This window comes from Ochlerotatus camptorhynchus, unplaced genomic scaffold (genome assembly GCF_037179485.1).
Source record: "Ochlerotatus camptorhynchus isolate MF236.1 unplaced genomic scaffold, CSIRO-AGI_Acam_v1.1 ptg000071l, whole genome shotgun sequence".
Lineage (NCBI taxonomy): Eukaryota > Metazoa > Arthropoda > Insecta > Diptera > Culicidae > Ochlerotatus > Ochlerotatus camptorhynchus.
This window is the reverse complement of record NW_027040561.1, coordinates 1,720,849-1,743,625: the sequence shown is the minus strand read 5'-3', so window position 1 is coordinate 1,743,625 and position 22,777 is coordinate 1,720,849. Positions and strand designations below refer to the sequence as shown.

General features: G+C 38.3%; 1 protein-coding gene across 4 annotated transcripts in view; it reads right to left on the bottom strand.

Annotated features, from left to right (window-relative positions):
• The window catches only part of Epac (Exchange protein directly activated by cAMP), a 541,224-nt gene that overhangs the window by 19,277 nt on the left and 499,170 nt on the right, over positions 1–22,777 (bottom strand). For all 4 annotated transcript variants that reach the window (XM_065217278.1, XM_065217279.1, XM_065217281.1 and 1 more), the window contains 2 exons: positions 8,997–9,250; positions 8,723–8,893 (listed from right to left, as the gene is read on the bottom strand). In XM_065217278.1, the coding sequence (XP_065073350.1) occupies positions 8,723–8,893; positions 8,997–9,250 (425 nt within the window). The remainder of the gene's footprint in view (positions 1–8,722; positions 8,894–8,996; positions 9,251–22,777) is intronic.

Sequence of the window (22,777 nt, the reverse complement as noted above, 5' to 3'; positions counted from 1 at the left end):
CATATTAAACATTCATTATGCGTCTTTCTTTACTATACTGGGGGTCACATTACGAAATTGAAAATGAGGTTTGAAACGAAAATGGGGGGTGTTTTTAAACGCATATTTCTCAAAATCATTAATGGGAAATATGTCATGCAATATGCCGTTCGACGGAGAAACTATTCAACAATTTTTGGTGTATAGTACAAATAGTGAAAATTGTTAAACAATTAAGACATTTAACGAACAAAATAGGAATATCTCGCGAACTAATCAAAAGAGTGGACGAATGGAATGAATTTAAATTCTCTCACACGGACATCACTTTCCAGCTCGTGCGCAAATTTGATGGCGATTGAAATTTAATTCTTGAGATTTAAATAATTATAATTAAGTTTGCGTATGAAAAGTGATATTGGATACTCTTTGACTTTCGGAATGCAAATAAAACACAAGTAAAATCTTTTGAGATTAATTGTTTATAAATACATCAATGACAAAAAGCAAATAGTTTTCAAAATTAGTGATTTGCAATAGCATCATCAAGGTAGATAACTGGGCTGGAATATTATTGTTATTCACCCGCTGAATTCTCGTTATCTAGATGAACATTTCAAAAGGTCCAATCTGCATTCATCGATTCTCTTCATCGGTAGTGGAGGCGAACCAGCCTCAGACTGAATGCCTCCTTAATAAAGATAAATCAATCAATCAATCTCTTCATCGGCTCTCTCTTGTGTTAATAACTCTGCTGCAAAAACATTCCATGCCTTGTTTGATATTCTGGGTGCTAGATATGAACCACCTTTATCAAACTATGTGGTGACAATGGGGCATATTATGGATGTCACTTCACGGTGAAAACTTGTCACTTGTCGTCACGGTGAAGTGATTCCCATTTGATTTGCACGGCAATCACGGCTCTTATTCTGAGTATCACTTCTTTATCACCGTGTAGTGACACCCGTAATAAGGCACAATAGTGCGAAATCTATTTGCATAGCCGTGGTTATCAAAAGAAAAAGTCGACGAAGAGAATCGATCAATGCAGATAGGATCTTGTGTAATGTTCATCTGGATATGTTCAAAATCAAGCATTGCATTAGGTCCTAAGTAACATTGATCGATTCTCTTCGTCGACATTCTGTTTCGTTAATAACTTGAGAACAAAACCGTTTCTTGTTGTCATATTAGATGCTAGATAAAAGCTTTTTTTTTATCGATATAGGGTAAATGATGGCTTCGGCAGCCATCGACTGTTTTCGGCAACCACAATTTAAACGTTAATTTCGATGTATTTTCTCACTAAAACACTTCGCTGAATGTATTTAAACGATTTCTTAGTCTTTCAGCTTCAATCCTAATACATTTTTACGACTGAGCAAACCTGTTATGCTAGGTGTTTCTTCAAAAGAAACATAAGCACATCAAAATACGGCTGATTTCGAGTTGCCGATAATAGAACAGCTGGTTAACACGCAGTTTAAACGGAAAAGTTGCCGAAGTAAAAGAGGCTGCCGACAATAGTCACACTCACCTGAGAAGTTTGGAGCGCCTTAAAAACGTTTTCAAACCGTTTTGGACAGTTTTGTTGATTGGAATGGATAGAATAGCTAGCAGCAGATGAATGTAAACAAACAGATACGTCATATGTGTACGTGACACTGAGAAAATGCTAATGGAAGAGCGGAAGCTGCTTAGATTGACGAGAATACGTAAATTCCCCTATGTGCTGAAAATACCTGGAAATATCTTTACATGGCCGTGGAGATACAAAGAGAAAGTAGGCGAAGAGATTCTGTCAATGGGCCTAATGCAATGTTCAGCTTGAAATGTGCGCTCCAGTGCAACGAAATACATATACACAAGCTCTGTAACGTTGATCAAAGCGTTTCCGGTGTAATCTTTCAAGATAGTGAATCTGGTGAAAGACTTAAAAAGGGGATTTCTCGATTACTTTTTTTTAAATTAACGTATATGCTGTTGTAAACAATGCATTTGATTGTCGGTATGACGTAACTGGTAGCTCACACACGCATACTAACATCATTATCCGGTTGTAATGGCAGTGTTAGCATGTGTAGGTGAGCTACCAGTTAAGCCAAATCGACAAGCAAATGCAACGTTTACAAAAGCAGATACGTCCTTCGAAAAAGTAACCGAGATTTCATTCTGAGGAAAATTCCCAATCAATTGTTAAGAGGATCCCAGGATCCGTGGAAAATACCATGTAAATAGAATTTTAAGCGTAGAATTGCAAAGAAAACCTTACGATAATTTAAAGAAAGGCATCACGAAATGAATTTCTATAGAATTTGAATGCAACTTCTGAGTAAAATTGCAGAAGAATTAAGAGGAGAAGTCCAAGATAAATCTGCACAAAATTTTAAGACAATTATGAAATGAATTTTTAACAAAGATTCAAGCAAATATTGAATAGAATTATAGCAAGATTCTTTAGCAAATTTCTTGAAAAAGCTTTAAAATTCGAAGAAACCTTAAGATGAACTTCATGTTTTTTAACGGATCTACAGATAATTTTTCGAATGTTGTAAATATTTTGTTAAGGGACTCTCAGAGATACTCTCTCAATCTTATTTCAGATGAATACTGAAATAAACGCTGGAAAAAGAATCAAAACAAAAAATGTTTGAGAATATTCTATTAATATCCTGTGCAGAATTTTGATTAAAATTCCAAGGAAGTTAAAATAGAGACACATTTTGAAGAATTCAAACACAGGTTTGAATTCGACTCACGAAAAATACTGCTGCCTCAGTAATGCCCCATTCAACCAAGTGATACTTTCAGTTTTCGTTTTTATGCTTAATTGTAATGTATATCGCACAGCTAGAAATCTTTTCAAATTTCAAACATCGGGAAAAACCCGGAAAACTGCTAACCACTTTTCATAGTTCCAAAATACCAGGATTAGAAGAATGATGTCTCCGCTATTTGATTTATTTCAACATTAAGTTTCAAAGTTCAGCATTTCAGATATTTTTGCTAGTTTTGGAACTTGAAAACTTCTTACGTTCCCTAATCTTCTCCCGAATTCCGTCCTACATGACCGGAATTTTAATTTAATTTTATATAAAACATGAACCATGAAGGTTTTTCTAAATCCATGAAGGAAGTCCGCCTTGACGTAAGTCTCATAATCCATGATGAGACAATAAGGCTTCGTCCGCATCTGGGTATACAGTTTCCGGGTCCGTGACTTTACCACCGTGTTTTGCCGTTTGTCACAATTTGGAGCCTCCTGCACTTTGTACGTGTGCAGTAGACTGATGCAAAATTTGAAATTTTCGCTCCACAGTGCTCAAGCGGTTCCAAATTGGTCCCTGATTAGCCTCCCAAAATTTGAACTCATTTAGTTAGAAACTGACTTGGCACAAACCATTTGAAGTTTATATGGGAATTACTATGGAGAAACCATAATTTTGGTTCATACCGATCTTTTCACTATTTAACTCTACGTTAAAAATGATAGCTGAAATTTTTGAAAATTTTCTCAGCTACAACTTCGTCCAACACCACTTTTCGATCAAATGTAAGGAACAAAAATTAGTAATGATTCAAGTCACTGATGTCTTATTATTATGCTCAATCAACTGTTCAGCAGGCATCATTGGTGTTTATGGCGCGTAAAATAGAGGACAAAAATCATGGCTACTCTTTCACACTACATAATACTGTGTTGCCCACAATACAGTTGCTTAATCTTGAATGCTTGAATTTAATAACAGTACAATATGTAAAAAGAGTAGAAGACAATTAACAAAAAGTTTTGTTTTCCCATAGTAATTTCCATATAAACTTCGGGGGAGAGGTAGCTCATCGATTCTTCCGGTTCGCCTCCTAGCATCGTGCTATAAGGTACCAGGCGATAACCAAGGTAGTTGATCGATAGCTCGATGACGTCATTTCGTTGGCGTCTGCAATGGGAAATTCTCATAGCAGGCGTTGATGATGGGACGTTGTCGAGTTGTTGAATAGCAACTATCGTGGTAACTCACCGATTACCTGTCGATCTGCCAAATTTGGAAAGACGTCTGCATTGAATTGTCTCATATAATAATATTCCGCCCACTATATCACAAGAAATTGCGAGTAGCTGAGTGGAATGGAGATAAGTTAAGCATTGGGTACAGGACCAAGTCTCCCCTGGGTGGTGAAAAAAGATGAGCGCAATAGAATCATCAAGTTGCCATAAGGCACGGAATGAGTCTTCCATTCGTTAGTCATTTCAGGTGGATTAGAACAGGTTTAGGTTTAGGGTGGGCGTTGGCCAGATTTGGATTTTTCAGATGTAATCCTGGATAGGACCCTGTCATTGAACGTCGCGTGAAAGTGGAACTTAATGAAGGCCTAAGTACTTTTTCGTAGTTTTTAGTTTTCGGATTTGAAAGATCGTCGGTTACAGTGGCCTGCTTACTGAGCAGAAAAACGCGGTCCCAGGTCCTTACATATCAAAGAGATTTATTGTAAAATCGCTTGTGTATCGTGTATTTTGCGAAACTCGTTGTTGTCGTTGGTTCCGGGTTTGAATGGATACACAAATTTGAGCAACGGTATTATGTGATATGAGGGGCTCGGTGGCCTTAGAGCAACCGTTTTTGCTTACTGAGCAGAACATCATGAGTCTAATCTCAGGTCCATCCACATTCAAGATTCGTCAATCGTTTTATTTGTTAATATGACTACATGATAATAACAGCAACTCGGTGATAAAAAAGGTGCTCGTCTGCCTAGTGGCAAACGTTTTTGCTTACTGAGCAGAAGACCGTGGGTTTAGTCCCAAGCTCCTTCGCGTTATATGATTGTTAGGACATCAATTCAGCTTATCGTTTACCAAAACGAACCCTGCTGCAAACCCAACCCTCTTATCCAACATCCCAGTGATTACTCGTGGAAGTGCAGAGGTGTTCTCGGCTTCCATCAAAGCGAGTGTCATGTCAACACAATCCTTCCCATACCTTTCTTGACCTGTGTTCGGGCGCGGCCGGCGCTGGTATTGCCTAATTTAAGATCACCAGTTTTTACACATTGAGGATGATTGCTAGTCCCAAGCATCGTCTATTGGTTCTCTGTGTAATTACAGCTGATCTGGCAGTAACAGAGTAGCAACCGTGGGCGGTCAATCAAGCTCAAGTTCAAGCTCAGTAATTTCCATATAAACTTCAAATGGTTTGTGCCAAGTCAGTTTCTTATCAAATGAGATTAAACTTTCGGAGGCTAATCAGCACCCGATTTGAAACCGTTTGAACAGTGTGGAGCGTAAATTTCAAATTTTGCATCAGCCTAGTATGAAGTCCCTCCCGGTCCTTGGCTCTCTGAACGAAAGATTTGGACAGATTCAACTTTTTGGTCACATGTCTGACCGAAGTATGGGGATTCCGCTTAAACGCTTTCACGACATGTTTCTGATCCTGATCACTAATAGAACATCCATGACCGCATTTCTCCTTCCGTTCGATGCTCAAAGTTTCGTAGTAACGTTTAATCACACGACTCACCGTTGACTGAACGATTCCAAGTTATTTTCCGATGTCCCGATGAGAGAGTTGAGGATTTTCCAGGTGCTTGCGCAAAATCAATTCCCGACGTTGCTTTTCGGGCGACACCATTTTTTCAACTTTCGAAAAACTGACAGCGATAAAAATACAGTGTACACAATACACTATAAACTACTTCTACCCAAATTTTCAAGAAAAAATACCCAATGGGTAATTTTCTACAGCGTTTTATCCGTAATGCAATTTGATGTGGGACAACCTTTAAGTACTGAAGTCAATCATCTTCCAATTACTCGTTTACCCATTTTGTTGAGAAACTGTTGAATTTCCTACTATTTTCCGTTTTGTAAAATAACTTTTGAACTAAAAAAACATGTTTATTTGGTTTTAAAAGTAAATAAAAGTTAGACATGGTTTGGAACACTCTTCAATGTCCTTGCATTTTGACTAATGTTTCCACTACTTATAGACTTCTTGACAGAGGAAATTTATAACTTAAACACTGTTTGTTAAATGACTTTTGAGCGCTATGTATAAAAAAACTAAACACTGTATATATAAAAAAAAACCAGGATGAGGAGGGATCATCAGGGCACCCAATTGAAGCAAATTTGGATTGGGAAAGTGAAGATGTCAACTCCCTGTTGCAAACATTTCGTGAATAAAGGGCGGGCTTTTCTCCTCATTCATTGGGGCATCTTCCTGTTGGATGACTCATTTTCTCTTGCCAGCGCCAGTGGTGTAGTGGTAAGCGTGATTGCTTTCTCACCCCAATGGGTCTGGGTTCAATCCCAGCCGAGGTCGGTGCGATTTTTCTGAGGCATAAAAATCTCTGGTCACGTCTTCCTTCGGAAGGGAAGTAAAGCCGTTGGTCCCGGCCCATGTGTATGTTTGAATGGGTGCGATAACCTACGCAGGTGTGGAAGCTGCCTTCCTGCACATTCGATTGCCGTCAATGAATGGCAATCGATGTCCGCCTGTGATTGGCACTAGATTGCGGAACAGAGACCGACGTTAAATAAAGGTAAGAAGACTCATTTTCTGACGAATTGATTGATCAAGTTGTTGGGAGGAGATTTTTAACTATCCCAAGGAAATGAATGGGCAAATTGCCTATCAATCCATCCATTCGTTTTTGGCCCTTCAAACAGCGATTTAATGATGACAATCAGAGGTTATAAAGCTTGATCACGTTCAACAGTGATGAGAGCCCACAGCTATCGGACTAGTTTCCGTGCTACAATGAGTGGTAGACCTTTATCAAAATCATCATCATCATTAGACCTTATACAGCCTTTGAACAACAAGAACCAAGGTTTGAACGATATTAGATAAATTGAAAAAGGTATCTCCCTGAGTTACTACTTGTTCGCCAAAATGGATTCGCCTTCATCGATTTTTATCAAACAAATGTGATCATATTTTCTCCATTGCAATACTTTTCGCTGAACTTTCTTAGCATCGTGCTGTTCACAATAGAATGGTAGATTGGTGGATTTACTCGTATTTACTTTTATTATACACTAACTCTAGTTACAGGGACACCGACTGCTCCAAAATGAAACGAAAATGAAGCTGCTTAAAATTGATGAATTCTTCTATTTACCTACCCACTGAATTTGTCCAACGGTAAACCGATTATGGACTACAGTGGGAAGAGGTATTGACAAAACTGTGCTCCTCTACCAGGAAAAGAGAATTAAATTGAGATGGAAAATCCTGGTCCGGTGTTGTGCCCTTTCCACTTCAATCACGGAGAGTATTTGCTAGAAATGCCAAATACGCAATCCTCAATTCGTTGCGATGTAGGATACCGAGTTTTCATATTGCATAGAACAAAATAGTTGGATTCAGTTCAGGTAAATACTACGCATTGAAGAATTTGCATTCATTAAAATGTTCCTGGAAATGGAACCGACACCCAGATTGCATCAGTTATATGCGTTAAATTTCAATGAAATCGGGCAAATGATTGTTGTAGTATTTTATTCATTCATTAATTCACGCCTTCATTCATTCTGAAAGCTCACTCGTACACGAAAGCGTGTGCGTGTGTATTTTCATTCGATTGAATTCGTAATTGAATTTGCATGAATCCGATGAAAACAACCGCCTCTGAACGATGTTTTTGTGGTGAACCAAAAATCGTGGAAAACTGCAATTTTATTTTCGGAAAACCAATCAATCAACGTGGAGGCAGCAGCAGCAGCGTCTCAAACTCAATCAATGTACCGTCATAGCCATAGGGATGATACATTCAACGTCGGGTATTTAGTAGCCCACCATGCGCCTCCACAGAAACGTGCTGTGCTGGAGGGTAGGTTTCGTCGTAGGTATCCTATTGAAATGTAGCTAAACTAATCTTGCCAATCAATCGGAGGAAATTAGTGGAAGCATATTTTGTAAACATTATCGGCATCTGTTGAGGTGAAAACTATCTAATGACAGATTTGTTTTGGACGATTAGGCCTACTTCTTTCGAAAGTTTCTCATAATCCCAGGAGATAAATTTCCGAAATAAGAAATTGTTTACGTTCGGGACCCTCTCACCATGCACCCGGATTTGAATTGTTCGGGGGGAACTCCAACAGTGGAACAGTCAGAAGGAAAATTAACAAGATGATCCATTTTATGCCGATTCCCATCACGGTGGAAAATTAAAAAGAAACTTTTTCCAACCACGTCACGGGCACCACGTTATTGCAGAACTAATTTTCCACTTGTTGAAATTATCTTTCCGTCATTTATTTTATCATCCGTCAACTTCAGGTTCCACGGTGAGTCGCAATCGTTTTCTATTGCTTTTCTCCGAACATCAGTGTCGGATCCATCCAGCCAAGCACCGCCCGCCAACCGTGGTGAGTCATAAATTTTCTGATTTTATGCGGTTTTGACTTCTCGAGAGGAGCGTAAAAGCGTATGATGGCAGAGAGTAGGCCTCGGGAAAAAGTGTTCATCGTTGTCGTCATGGTTCGTGGGGGTTGCAGAGCTCGAGGCGCTGGAAAGTTTCTTGCCCGGATTTATCCCAACTCCCATAAAGATAAAGGAGAATATAGTCATTAATGAGGTTCTTTTGAACTTTTGAAATAGCCCATGATTTATCAAGAGGTGAACAAAGTTAGCGAGGAAAGTGGGACTCAGGCTTAAGGCAATTTCATCCGTTGAGAGCATAGTTTGCCATAAATCAACGCACATAGCGTCACACACACACGCTCACTAACCTTATTAAAATGATGTCTCCCGAAGGTATGGTACAGCAGCTCGTACTCGTGCACAGCCCAAAACAGATCCCAATCGAACAGCGTCATGTGGTAGGCAACGTCCTTGGTCGGTAGCGCTTCGAAGTCCATATCGATCGCCTCGGTTGGAAGCTCCTGCTCCGGTAGAGGAGTCTGCAAAGTGAAACAAAAAAAAAAACCGAATCGATTTTAATCCGATTGCGTACGGAGATGTGCTCTACATGCAGCAGCAATGTGATTGGGCGGTAATTATTACCAGCGCATCCAGGTGATCCTTGGGCGAAACGAATACCCGTCCGTTTAGGCTCAAGGCCGTCGGTATGCTAACGTCGTTGTCCTTGTACACCATCCGTTCGCCGTTGGATTTGACCTCCACCAGCAGCAGGTCCTCCGGCATTCGGGCCAGCTGCAGTTTGTCGGCAGCACAGGCCTTGATGATCTCGGCCGAGGCGGACATCGGGAAGCGCAGAGTGCAGTACGTATGGTCCGCACAGTAAACCCGGAAGATTACTGGAATGGGATAGACGGGGGCGCACGGGGTTGATTAGCATGGGGTTTTTGGATTGGGAAAATATATGCTGAAATGATCCATTGCACGCCGAATGGAATCTTTTTTTTTTTTTTTTAAACTTTATTTTAGAGATTTTTAGCCTGAGGCTAGTTCATCTCTTGCCGAATGGAATCGTAATACTCTCAGTTTTGAAAGGAAATCGAAAAATTACCGATAGTGAATGATTATGCCACGTCAGTAGGGAGTAAGCAATCTACGGGGAAACATGGTAATCAATATGCATTAATGGATGCTAGGGTGGGTCAACTTTTCAACCACGCATTACTCTCCAATGGATTTTCGACTTTTTTTGAGGTTCCCTGCAAACTGTGACAAATTTAAAAAAAGTTGATCGCTATCTAACTTTGATTTTTTTTAATTTGAAACGGGGTAGCTTTGATAGTAGAAAATAATGATTAAATTTACTCACAGTTTTTGCGAATTGGAAACAAATAACAATTGACCATTCAACAATTGACCAATTACAATTCACCAATTTACAATTCACCAATTTACAACTGACCAATTTGAAATGGACCAATTAACAATTATCCAATTTACAATTGACCAATTTACAATTGACCAATTAACAGTTGTCCAATTAACAATTGACCAATTTACAATTGACCAATTTACAATTGACCAATTTACAGTTGACCAATTCACAATTGACCAATTTACAATTGACCAATTTACAATTGACCAATTAACAATTGACCAATTAACAATTGACCAATTTACAATTGACCAATTTACAATAGACCAATTTACAATTGACCAATTAACAATTGACCAATTTACAATTGACCAATTAACAATTGACCAATTTACAATTGACCAATTAACAATTGACCAATTTACAATTGACCAATATAAAATTTACCAATTTACAATTGACCAATTTACAATTGACCAATTAACAATTGACCAATTTACAATTGACCAATTTACAATTGACGAATTAACAATTGACCAATTTACAATTGACCAATATAAAATTTACCAATTTACAATTGACCAATTAACAATTGACCAATTTACAATTGATCAATTTACAATTTACCAATTAACAATTTACCAATTTACAATTGACCAATTGACAATTGACCGATTAACAATTGACCAATTTACAATTGACCAATTTACAATTGACCAATTTACAATTGACCAATTTACAATTGACTTATTTACAATTGACCAATTGACAATTGACCAATATAAAATTTACCAATTTACAATTGACCAATTTACAATTGACCAATTAACAATTGACCAATTAACAATTGACCAATTTACAATTGATCAATTTACAATTTTCCAATTAACAATTTACCAATTTACAATTGACCAATTGACAATTGACCGATTCACAATTGACCAATTTACAATTGACCAATTTACAATTGACCAATTTACAATTGACCAATTTACAATTGACCAATTTACAATTGACCAATTTACAATTGACCAATTTACAATTGACCAATTTACAATTGACCAATTTACAATTGACCAATTTACAATTGACCAATTTACAATTGACCAATTTACAATTGATCAATTTACAATTGACCAATTGACAATTGACCAATTTACAATTGACCAATTTACAATTGACCAATTTACAATTGACCAATTTACAATTGACCAATTTACAATTGACCAATTTACAATTGACCAATTTACAATTGACCAATTTACAATTGACCAATTTACAATTGACCAATTTACAATTGACCAATTTACAATTGACCAATTTACAATTGACCAATTTACAATTGACCAATTTACAATTGACCAATTTACAATTGACCAATTTACAATTGACCAATTTACAATTGACCAATTTACAATTGATCAATTTACAATTTACCAATTAATAATTTACCAATTTACAATTGACCAATTGACAATTGACCGATTAACAATTGACCAATTGACAATTGACCGATTAACAATTGACCAATTTACAATTGACCAATTTACAATTGACTAATTTACAATTGACCAATTTACAATTGACCAATTTACAATTGACCAATTTACAATTGACCAATTTACAATTGACCAATTTACAATTGACCAATTGACAATTGACCAATATAAAATTTACCAATTTACAATTGACCAATTTACAATTGACCAATTAACAATTGACCAATTTACAATTGATCAATTTACAATTTTCCAATTAACAATTTACCAATTTACAATTGACCAATTGACAATTGACCGATTTACAATTGACCAATTTACAATTGACCAATTTACAATTGACCAATTTACAATTGACCAATTTACAATTGACCAATTTACAATTGACCAATTTACAATTGACCAATTTACAATTGACCAATTTACAATTGACCAATTTACAATTGACCAATTTACAATTGACCAATTTACAATTGACCAATTTACAATTGACCAATTTACAATTGACCAATTTACAATTGACCAATTTACAATTGACCAATTTACAATTGACCAATTTACAATTGACCAATTTACAATTGACCAATTTACAATTGACCAATTTACAATTGACCAATTTACAATTGACCAATTTACAATTGACCAATTTACAATTGACCAATTTACAATTGACCAATTTACAATTGACCAATTTACAATTGACCAATTAACAATTGACCAATTTACAATTGACCAATTTACAATTGACCAATTTACAATTGACCAATTTACAATTGATCAATTTACAATTGACCAATTTACAATTGACCAATTTACAATTGACCAATTGACAATTGATCGATTTGCAATTGACCAATTTACAATTGACCAATTTACAATTGACCAATTTACAATTGACCAATTTACAATTGACCAATTTACAATTGACCAATTTACAATTGACAAATTTACAATTGACCAATTTACAATTGACGAATTTACAATTGACCAATTTACAATTGACCAATTTACAATTGACCAATTTACAATTGACCAATTTACAATTGACCAATTTACAATCGACCAATTTACAATTGACCAAATTACAATTGACCAATTTACAATTGACCAATTTACAATTGACCAATTTACAATTGACCAATTAACAATTGACCAATTTACAATTGACCAATTTACAGTTGACCAATTTACAATTGACCAATTTACAATTGACCAATTTACAATTGACCAATTGACAATTGACCAATTTACAATTGACCAATTTACAATTGACCAATTTACAATTGACCAATTTACAATTGACCAATTTACAATTGACGAATTTACAATTGACCAATTTACAATTGACCAATTTACAATTGACCAATTTACAATTGACCAATTAACAATTGACCAATTTACAATTGACCAATTTACAATTGACCAATTTACAATTGACCAATTTACAATTGACCAATTTACAATTGACCAATTTACAATTGACCAATTTACAATTGACCAATTTACAATTGACCAATTTACAATTGACCAATTTACAATTGACCAATTTACAATTGACCAATTTACAATTGACCAATTTACAATTGACCAATTTACAATTGACCAATTTACAATTGACCAATTTACAATTGACCAATTTACAATTTACCAATTTACAATTGACCAATTTACAATTGATAAATTTTCGATTGAAACCTATCCAGTGATTGAGTTCTAAATTGATCAATGGTAAACTATCAACCATCAATAGATTCAATACAGTTGGTCAAAATTTAAAATGACCATTTGTGAGATAACAGAAGTCAATTTTAGTTGGTTGATTTAATTACTAAGTTTTTATTCGCGTTGATTTGTTCCCATTATTTTAAAATAACAGTATTTTAATTGAACTTATATTTAAGAATGTAGATAACAGTTTTTGCCCTGCTAAACAGAGCCTTGCACCATCTAGATTAATGGCTTTTTGATGTGCACTTTCCCATAAGTTTCATCATTTGTAAGTGCATAGGACTAATGAAATACTCATTTAATGCCGAACATCCATTTGATGCACGAGCTGATAGTGCACTTTTTACACAGCAAACGATTCTTTGACCAACAGTCCTGTTCGAGTCATGTGGTTGAAAACAATTGCTTTTTCGATTTTGGCTTGTACCAGATGTTTGGCCTCCACGCAAGTGCCACTGGAAGAGGAACCCCCGTTGGGTTTGCTCCAACTCATTTTGGACGCAAAGTTAGATTTTTGCGGAAATGATACTAGGATGTTGTTTGTGTTTCAGCAGGATATGAAGTCGTATTACAATTTTCCCTATCGGTTAATCGCTTCCGTTGGAGAACCTTATTTCCTGATCAACGACTTGCACCTCATTGACGACAAGCGACTACCGGTTGATTGTGGGATTTTCTTCGTGGATAAACGTGACATTGTAACTATTTGAAGTAAGCATTTCTGGTTTGTGGAAAATTGACGTATTTTACTTTTCCGCAGAACTTTCAATCCTTAAAATATCGAAGAAAATTAATTATCGTCTCAGAAAATTCAGGAACCATGCAACTGGAATCATCTGGGATTGAAAATGATTTCTATTTTGATTCTATGAACGTAGAGTTTTCGCCATCAAGGGGCAATCCTCCGGTAACAAGTATTCGGCGAAGCGAACTGGACGAACGTGATCTGCACAAGCTGGAAGTTCTGTTCTACTACTGTCCAATTGAAGAATCGAAATCCGCCGTGACCCACTTCTGGAAAACGGTTGCCGATCGCCATAATCTGACCGTGCGACGGCCGATGATGATATCAAATTTTGAAATCCTTCTCCGGCTTCCCATCGACGTGTTCAGTCTACACCGGGTGCGACACGCCGAGTGTTTCATGGTTCCCATTGGTCGTCAACGTCCGCTAGAGTTGATATTGATCGATCCCTTCGACATTTCTGGATGGATCTGCATCCTGCTAACCATATGTCTTGTGCTGTTGCTTTTCTGGGTCACAGGAGATCGTTCCTCGACACTGGCCCGATTGATCTTGGAAATGGTTCGAACGGTGCTGTCCGGTCCGTACGATGAACCATCCACAGCATTTGAACGCCAAATTATAACGATTTTCGTCACTGGGAACCTAATCCTGATAACATCCTATCAATCACTGATTACGGCAGCAATCACCCGACCAAGCTTCTACCCAGCTCTGGACACTCTCGATCAAATAAACGGTTCCTGTCGGGTAGATCCGCGGGTCCAATTCAGCAGAACGCAGTACATTTTTCAAAGGCTGGACGAAGCAGCGGTTCTTGAGAAGTACCTAGAGCCAAACTGCTTCCAAGTGACCTGCTACGTTTTCCAAGTGTTCAGGACCATGTGTGAATACCTGGAGAAATCGACCAAAAACTGCCATAACTATCGCAAGTCTCGCGTAGAAGTCCTATTGCTACCGATTCTAGGAGCCGTGAATTCACCCTGGAACTCGGTGACGAAGCTGGTGCAATTTTACGCGGATGCGTTCGCCGAAGGAGGCCTGTATAATTTTGTGGATGGATCTCCCGATTATTCAGGTGAAGCTGCTGATGAGGAACTGGTGCGAACGCTGGTGGTCGGGGATCTTGATCTGGTATGGCGAATCATGGTACATGGCTGGATCCTGTGCGGAGTGGCGTTTGTTGGCGAAATCGGGTTCTATCGATTCAAGCTATGCCGGTCTAGTCGAGTGATTCGATTGGATCAGGTTGTATGAATTTGCACATCATGGGAAATTCTTTCATTTGAATCACAATAAAGACTCACAAGTTTATAAGACCAACCAATTTATGAATATCAATAGTCGAATTTACGACTCTTTCTGTTGCGTTGCTTGCTATAAAAGTAAATTATTTCCAGCATCAAAACCACCGAGCTTAGGATCCACCCCTGCAGCATAATTATCCACACCAAACGAAGATCCTTAGCAGTGAGAACCTTCGCACCATCATCACTCTGGCGTGAGTGGTCCACTTCTGCTTCTTCCAATTCGATGAAATGGTACAACCCTCCTTGGACGAATGCGCCGATGTAGAACTGTACTAACTTTTGCATTGACTTTCGTCCATCCATTACTATAGCCAACAATGGTTTCGGCAAGGACCGGAATTTTGATTGCCGGAACAAAGAACAATCCAAACCGTCCATTGCAGTTTGGAATAGTTGGCATGTTTCGTTGAAGAATACAATATTTTTACACTCCCCGTAAAAGCACGTAGATTTGGAAAACAAGTCCCACATGTTGTCCACGCCAAAATTATGCCGTATTTGACTCTGGTGATACAGATTGGGACGGCAGCTGGTGACGATTCGATCCAATGTATCAAGTGGTGGGTAGAAGCTCGGTTTGGAGATCGTAGCCGTGATCAGCGATTGATAGGAGGTAGTTAGAATGAACGCTCCGACTACGAAGATGGTGATGACACTACGTTCCAAGGGGTTTTGTGGCTTCCAGTGGAGAGTGTTAATGACGATCCGGATCAATTCCAGAATCAGCCACGAATGGCTGATGATCTTTAAGATGATTAGGACGGTAAATATCAAGACTATAAAGCAAATCCAAGATGCGTAATCGAATGGATCGATTAAAACATATATCAATGGGCGGCGACCAGTGATAGGAACCATGAAACAATCCCCAAACGAAACGCGATGGTAACTGAAGTAAGTTATTGCCGTTTTGGTGTTGAATTCCAGGTAGGGAAAGCCAGCGTCGAATACTTCAGTTATGTTATGCCTCTGAACAATAGCTGCCAATAGATGTTTAGGCACGAAGTTGTTGATGTCATTGGGGTAGTAGTAGAAGAACAGTTTCATCCGATGAAGATCCTGGAGATCCGTTTCATAATCGCCGATGGTTTTGTTGATCATGATCTCGTTGTCCGGAAATCGATAGAATAGCGATCGATGATCTGTTTGGTTGAAGATTATGTAAACGATATCGAAATGCATTCGGAGTTCCACATGTTTGCTCCTAGGTATGGAGAACTCTGCACTTTCGATGACGAAAATGAGACTGGTGTGAAAGTTGATCACTTCTGGATTCTAATGCGAATTTTTTTCTGATTACAATTGAATTCTGACCCAGCTTTAAACGCAAGGCTTTACTTACCCTTTGGAGAACGTCCCCAAATATGATGGCACAATCGAATCTCCTGTAATGTCTATATATTGTGTTGTAGTCATTCGACACGAGTCGTGAAGCATTCAACTTTGCAATGAGATCCCTCGTAAGCGGGTCGTAGATGGTTGATTCGCTTGGAAATACAAGAACCTTGTTCGAGTCTTCACAGAACCATGATTTCGTTTCCAAAATGAAATCGATCAAGTTTGACGGCGCTGTCGGATGGAGGATTGACAGTAGTAATAACAGCACAGAACGCCGTCGGAACATTGTGCGGAATGAATTGAAGAGCAACCAGCATCGAGTTTACTTTTAAGATTTTCCGTGAAGTGAACTGCAATTCGCAATGCGATGTCTACTTTTAGTAAAACGTATCTTGATTTGTTCGTGAAAGCAACATTATGGGCTGCACATTTATTTAAATGTAGGATGTATTAATAACGGGTTTTGGTGGGATTAAAGTTAGTTTATAGAGATACTAAGAGGAAGAGATGGGCGCCAACTATAAGGCCAATATTCGGTTGCGGGGTAGAACGACGGTCGACCAGTCCAGTAATAGTACAATACACTGAAGAAGTCTGCACATTATAGACGAAATACGCGTATCTGTCAAGGATAAGCAAATAAGGTAGTGGAATGAAATGGAAAATACTAATATTTCTCTCGATCTCTCTTTAAACAGGTATTCAACTAAGACGCCCACATTCATCAAGATTCCCTTGAAAATCTGTTGTGAATTCCCATGGAATTCACCTCCAATTTACCATAAAATATGAATCACATTCAAGATTTCAAAACATCCTTGAAATTTTACCTAGAACTTAGGAATTCATCTAAGAATTTTCCCCGATTTTTTAATTTTGATCCTGAATCCTAAAAAATCCTTCAAGACACAACCCAACCTTGATATTTGGTTTCAAATCTGGATACTTGAAAATCTAGAATCTTCTATGTAAATCTCTCGAACATTTGAAATGTTGAATCATAAACCGACATCTTAAGACTGACCTTTGCCTTAGATTAATGCAAATTTCTTGCAGTAGAAGTTCGGAAACAAAATACCGAAGTCGGTAATAACTGCTAAGTGTGTTGGGCGTACATTTGAGGTTCTCCAGGTCTGCAGGCTGAGCCTACTTCCTCCTCATGTGTCTCTTACAAAAAATTCAGTGTACAAGCAGTTTTTCCGAGGCCTTAGAACGAATACCCAACGGATACTTGAATTTGGTGGCCATTCACTTTCTAAAACATAAGATCGAACACCAAACCCATCCACCAACATTCCTTGATCTATGATTCATCCGTGATCGTTCGCTCCAGCATCGCTTCACACGAAAGTACACCAGTTCCACAACAAAGATCACACTGCTTAAGGCCCATCCGTGGAACACATTTCTCCACACCAGGTCCAGGTCTTGGACCGTGAAAACTTTTCTTCCGGAGAAATCCTTGGATCCGCCCAACATTGTATTCGTGCCAACAATTTGGTACAGACCACCTTCTAAGAACGACGTGGCGTAGAATTGCACCAAATCGTCCAGAGATCTACGAGGCACGGAGAGAATACTTAACAGTGGAAGAGGCAATATTTCCAGACGTGATTTCCGGTATTCCTTGCAAGAGAAAAGTGCATATCCGCGACCATCACAGATCTTGCTGTACACGAGATCCAGAAAAACGCAGTTTCCATAGTAGCATGCCCAGCTGGATTCAACTTCCCAGGAACTTGAGGTTTCGTGAAGAAAACCATACTGCGATGTGACTGAGTTTAGTCTCCTCATAGGGTTACAGGTTTTGTTGATTTCGGCTAGGTTGTCGAGTCCAGAATAATAGCTTGGTTTGGAAATCATGGCCGTGATTAGCGATTGATACGAAGCCGTTAGAATGATGATCCCGATGGTAAATATTGTGATGATGAAGCGGTTGATGGGCGGCGCGCGTGGTCGATCGTGGGGACTGTTGATCATGATTTGTATCAGTTCCAGAATTGTTCTCGAAAGGTCAGATGATTTCGGATCAATCGTCCAACGTAGGAATACAACGATCAGAACTGTTATAAGGATGCAGATCCAGGTGGGAAAATCGAATGGATCGATGAGGAGATATTCCAGTGGTCGTGGCCGGTCTTGTGGCACGATGAAACAATCGTCATATGCGATGCGATACATACTCATGAATCCTTTTAAGATTTTGTTAATGATTATGACCCTTTCGAGTCCCCGAGGTTTGCTGTATGTGAAATTGTGTCGATGTGCAATTGTTTTCCAAAACTCCTGCATGGAATGATCTTCCCTTGCAGGAAAATAGAAGATTTCCAATGATAATGGATATAAATCGTGTAAATTGTCGTGAGCATCTTGAGACGTTTGGTTGATCATCAACTCGCCATCCGGCAGGCGAAAGAACAAGGATCGATATCCCTCGTTGTTGTAAATAATCAAAATGGCTTCCACATTTGCGATAGGTTTGCCGGTGAATTTTTGACTATATTCATGCTCATTGATCACGATAATAACTTTTATTCGAAAGAACGCACCGTAATGAGGCTGAAATCGACAATTTGGAATAAAGCTGAAATTTATTTAATGGAATATTAAATAAGAAATTCCACAAACCTGGAGGCTTGCCAGAGAGAAAACTATTGCACAGTCAACGCCCAATAGCTGTCGATAGAGCAGACCATCGTCAGTTATCAGTAGTCGAGGTGTGTTCAAATCTTGCAAAAGCTGGTTTGGCCAAGAGTTTGGCCGAAACTCCGATTCGTTCGTGAAAATAACCATATTGGATGCGTTGGCACAGAAGCAGGATAGGGTTTGGATGATAAATTTAACCAAACCTGGTGGCGTTTCAGCTGCTGGAAGCTCGTGCTGGCAATTGATACGGACTATGCAAAGGAGTAATACGGCAATACCAGCAAGTTGACTTGTGAACGACATGGCTCCAGTTGTACTGAGAAAACACAGTAGCTGAACGACGAAGTGCATTAATGCGTAGTAGCAGTTATAGTTATATTTGTGATGTAATGTTAATGGATCTAAATGCAACATTTTTTAGATTTTTTTCTTTGTTGTGAAAATTGTTGATGATTTTTCTAAAAGGCTTTCGAATTAAATCTTTGCGCCATTATGATAAAGAAAATGCTCAAAATTATGTCATATTCCATTAAGCTGGTATCTAGATCACATATATCATTTGAATCGTTCTTCGTTTCCTTTGCTTTCGCAGTACAACTGGAGCCATAACGTTGATAAGTCAACTCGCTATTGGATACCGTATTGTTCCTCTGCATTGCCCGTTTAAATTGCCAGTACAGACTCCCAGCAGTTGAAACGCCACCAACGTTGGTTGATCCAATCCAAATTTGAGAGAGGAAATTCTTTCATCATTCCATGTTTTTTGATGACACGAGGTGTGATTTCTCTCTCACAGATTTCAAAATAGAGTACCTGGGACTAACAAAATTTTCGGACCCTTATTTATGCACAACCGAAGTCCCTCCGTTTTAGCGCACTTAACACAAAAAATGCTTACTATGTTCCTCCGCTAACAGGAGTCCTTGCCTTATCTTTGATTGGGGTGGGGCTCATCAAACAAAAGAGACTTTGAATGTGAAGCTAAATGCATAAGTAGAGGTACCTTTGAAGCGTCAGATACACTATTTTGTAGTCTGTGAAAGGGATTCCTAGGTATGTTGACAGCACTGTCCTCTGTTAACAACTCACAGAATATAGTTTATGAGTAATTTTCAATAGATGTCGCCAAAAAGAACAGCAGTGACATCTGATGTAAACTTAATACTGAAGCTTGACTAAATGGTTAACCCTGGAATTGTTACAAATCATGATCAGCAGTCGACCACGCTCGCCTCCTATCATCCGCTGCATCATCACAATATTCACCATTGGTATCATCATTCTAACTGCTTCATATCAATCTCTGATCACGGCAACGATTTCCAATCCTAGCTGTTATTCTGGACTCAAAATCCTAACCCAAATCGCAACACCTGCAACCCGATGAAACGACTTAACTAATTCTCAACTAAGTACAATTTTTTATCACAAAACCTTAAACTCCTGGGTATTCGAAACGAACTGAGCGTGCTACTACTGAAGCTGCGGTCTTTTGGACATCACGTGCATAAATATCTGTGAGGATCCCACGAACGCCAAAGCACGTTTCTCTTGCAAGGAATACCGGAAATCACGCCTGGAAATATTGCCCCTCCCAAGGATAAGTAAATTCTCTCGATGCCTCGTAAACCGCTGGAGCAGTTGGTGCAATTCTACGCCACGTCAGTGACCCAAGGAGGTTTGTACCAACCTGGAGCTATTGATGAGAATTGCAATGTAGGCCTTGAGAAATACGATTTTTGCTGTGGAAGTGCTGTACTTTTGAATGAAGCCATGATGAAAAAGTTGCATGGATCGATGGATTGTGGTTGAATATTGGTTTTTAGAAAGTAAATCAAGACCCACAATTGAAATGTCCTTAACTCCATTTTGTAAACAAACCTTGTAAGGCCATTTTCTCGCGAACCGAAGCCTTCATTCGTAAACCTAAACCACAATCGGGTAGAGGAGAATTTCCCCTACCTGTTCATTATGTTGGTTTACCTTTGCGGACTTCGGTTCGCGAGAAAATGGCCCTACAAGGTTTGTTTACAAAATGGAGTTAAGGCCATTTCAATTGTTGGTCTAGAAATGGTCTCAAAATTTCCCGCAAAAAACAGACCAAGGCCTCCTTGGTTTGGAGAAGCTCTGATGACTGAATCGATTTGTATGCAGTCGATGCCATTTCGCTTGTATTTGACTGGCACAGAATCCTGTTGAGTTTTGTCCTGATAGCACTTTCGGTTGAGGAGATATAACCAAAAACGAAAAAAATCTATCTTTTCTGGCTGGTGGATTATAATGTGTTTCAAAAAGCAAAGCACGGTTTGATACAAAAATAAATACATTTTTTGTTCAAGGACTTTATCGTTTTTTTTCATATTCATTAACATGTTGCCTTAAGTGTTCTCTTGCAATTGGATGAAACATTCGACTGGTCTACTTTCGTCAATCTATTAATTTTTTGGTGGGTTCCAGATCTTCATATCTTTATGCAATCGCGAAAAATATTGAACTGCTTCTGTGAATTCCATTATTTGATAACGGTCTAACTGACCGAAAATGCTCGATCAACAGTGCGAGTATCGTCACTGGTTAAAAGTAAAGAATTCGTAAGGATCATCATAGAAAATCGTCGAAGAGCCATTTCGTCCACTAATTGTCAAAGTCCCCAATCCACATACACCTCAAATCGTATAAACACATCGCCAGCTCAGTCTCCACGTTCGCCTATAATCTAATCTTGGATTTAATCGAAATGAAAATCCAGTCTTAGCAGAAACGTACTCAGGATATTTTTTCATGCGGCGAACTCTTGTTTTTGTGACCCCCTCCCAGCTCTATCATTTTTAAGATGCTCTCATCATATTCCATAACAGTAGCGTAAAAGAGAAAGAGATATCGCAACAAATGTTTTCTCTGACATGGAGTGGAGTTTTTCCACCTACGGACGGCCCGACAAGACAGCTCATGGAAGATACATTCAAATTCAAATCCCTGTTCATCTTATTTCCTGGATTTCATAGAACTTCGCTGAAGTTCTTCAAACTCTTTCAAATCTTCGAAAATTGCAGTCGCTGAATTTGGCGATTTTTTCCTGAAATTCTTTCCTAATGTTATTAAATTTTCCCAGCGCTTTGCTGATCGTCCTTAAAATTAGCAGAAATTTCCTGGCGTTTGCAGAACTTTTCACATTTTTGTAGAACTTTCCTGGAGTTAGCAGAGCTACATTGAAGTTCATATAATTTTGCTAGAGTTCACAGAATTCTCTTAAAGTTGGTAGAGCTTATCAGGAGGACCTTAAACTTCCCTGAAGCTCGCAAAATGTCCTTGAAGTTTTTAGAATTTTCCTGAAGTTTGTTGAAGATTGCAGTCCTTTTCTTAAAGTTTGAAAAACTTCCCTGAAGTTCGGAGCACGTCTTTAAAGTTTACAGAATTATCCTGAAGTTTGAAGAGCTTCCCTGAAGTTCAATGAACTTCTCTGAAGGTTTTTAACTTCTCTGTTTCTCTGGAGTTTGCAAGAATGTCCTGGGGTTCGCAGAACTTAATTGAAGTTAATAAAAGTTACCTAGAGTTTGGAGATCTTCATTGAAGTCCGTAGAACTTTCTTGGAGTTTGTAAAACTAACATGTGTTTGCAGAATTTCCTTGAAGTTCCCAAAAATATACTGAAGTTCTTTGAATGAAATTCACTTTAGCTCAAATGTTTACAGAATTTTACTGAAGTTAGTTGCCAAAAAAATACAGAACGTTCCCAAGGTTTGAAGCAGCTCCTTAAAAATCTCAGAATCTTTTTAAGGGGAAGTT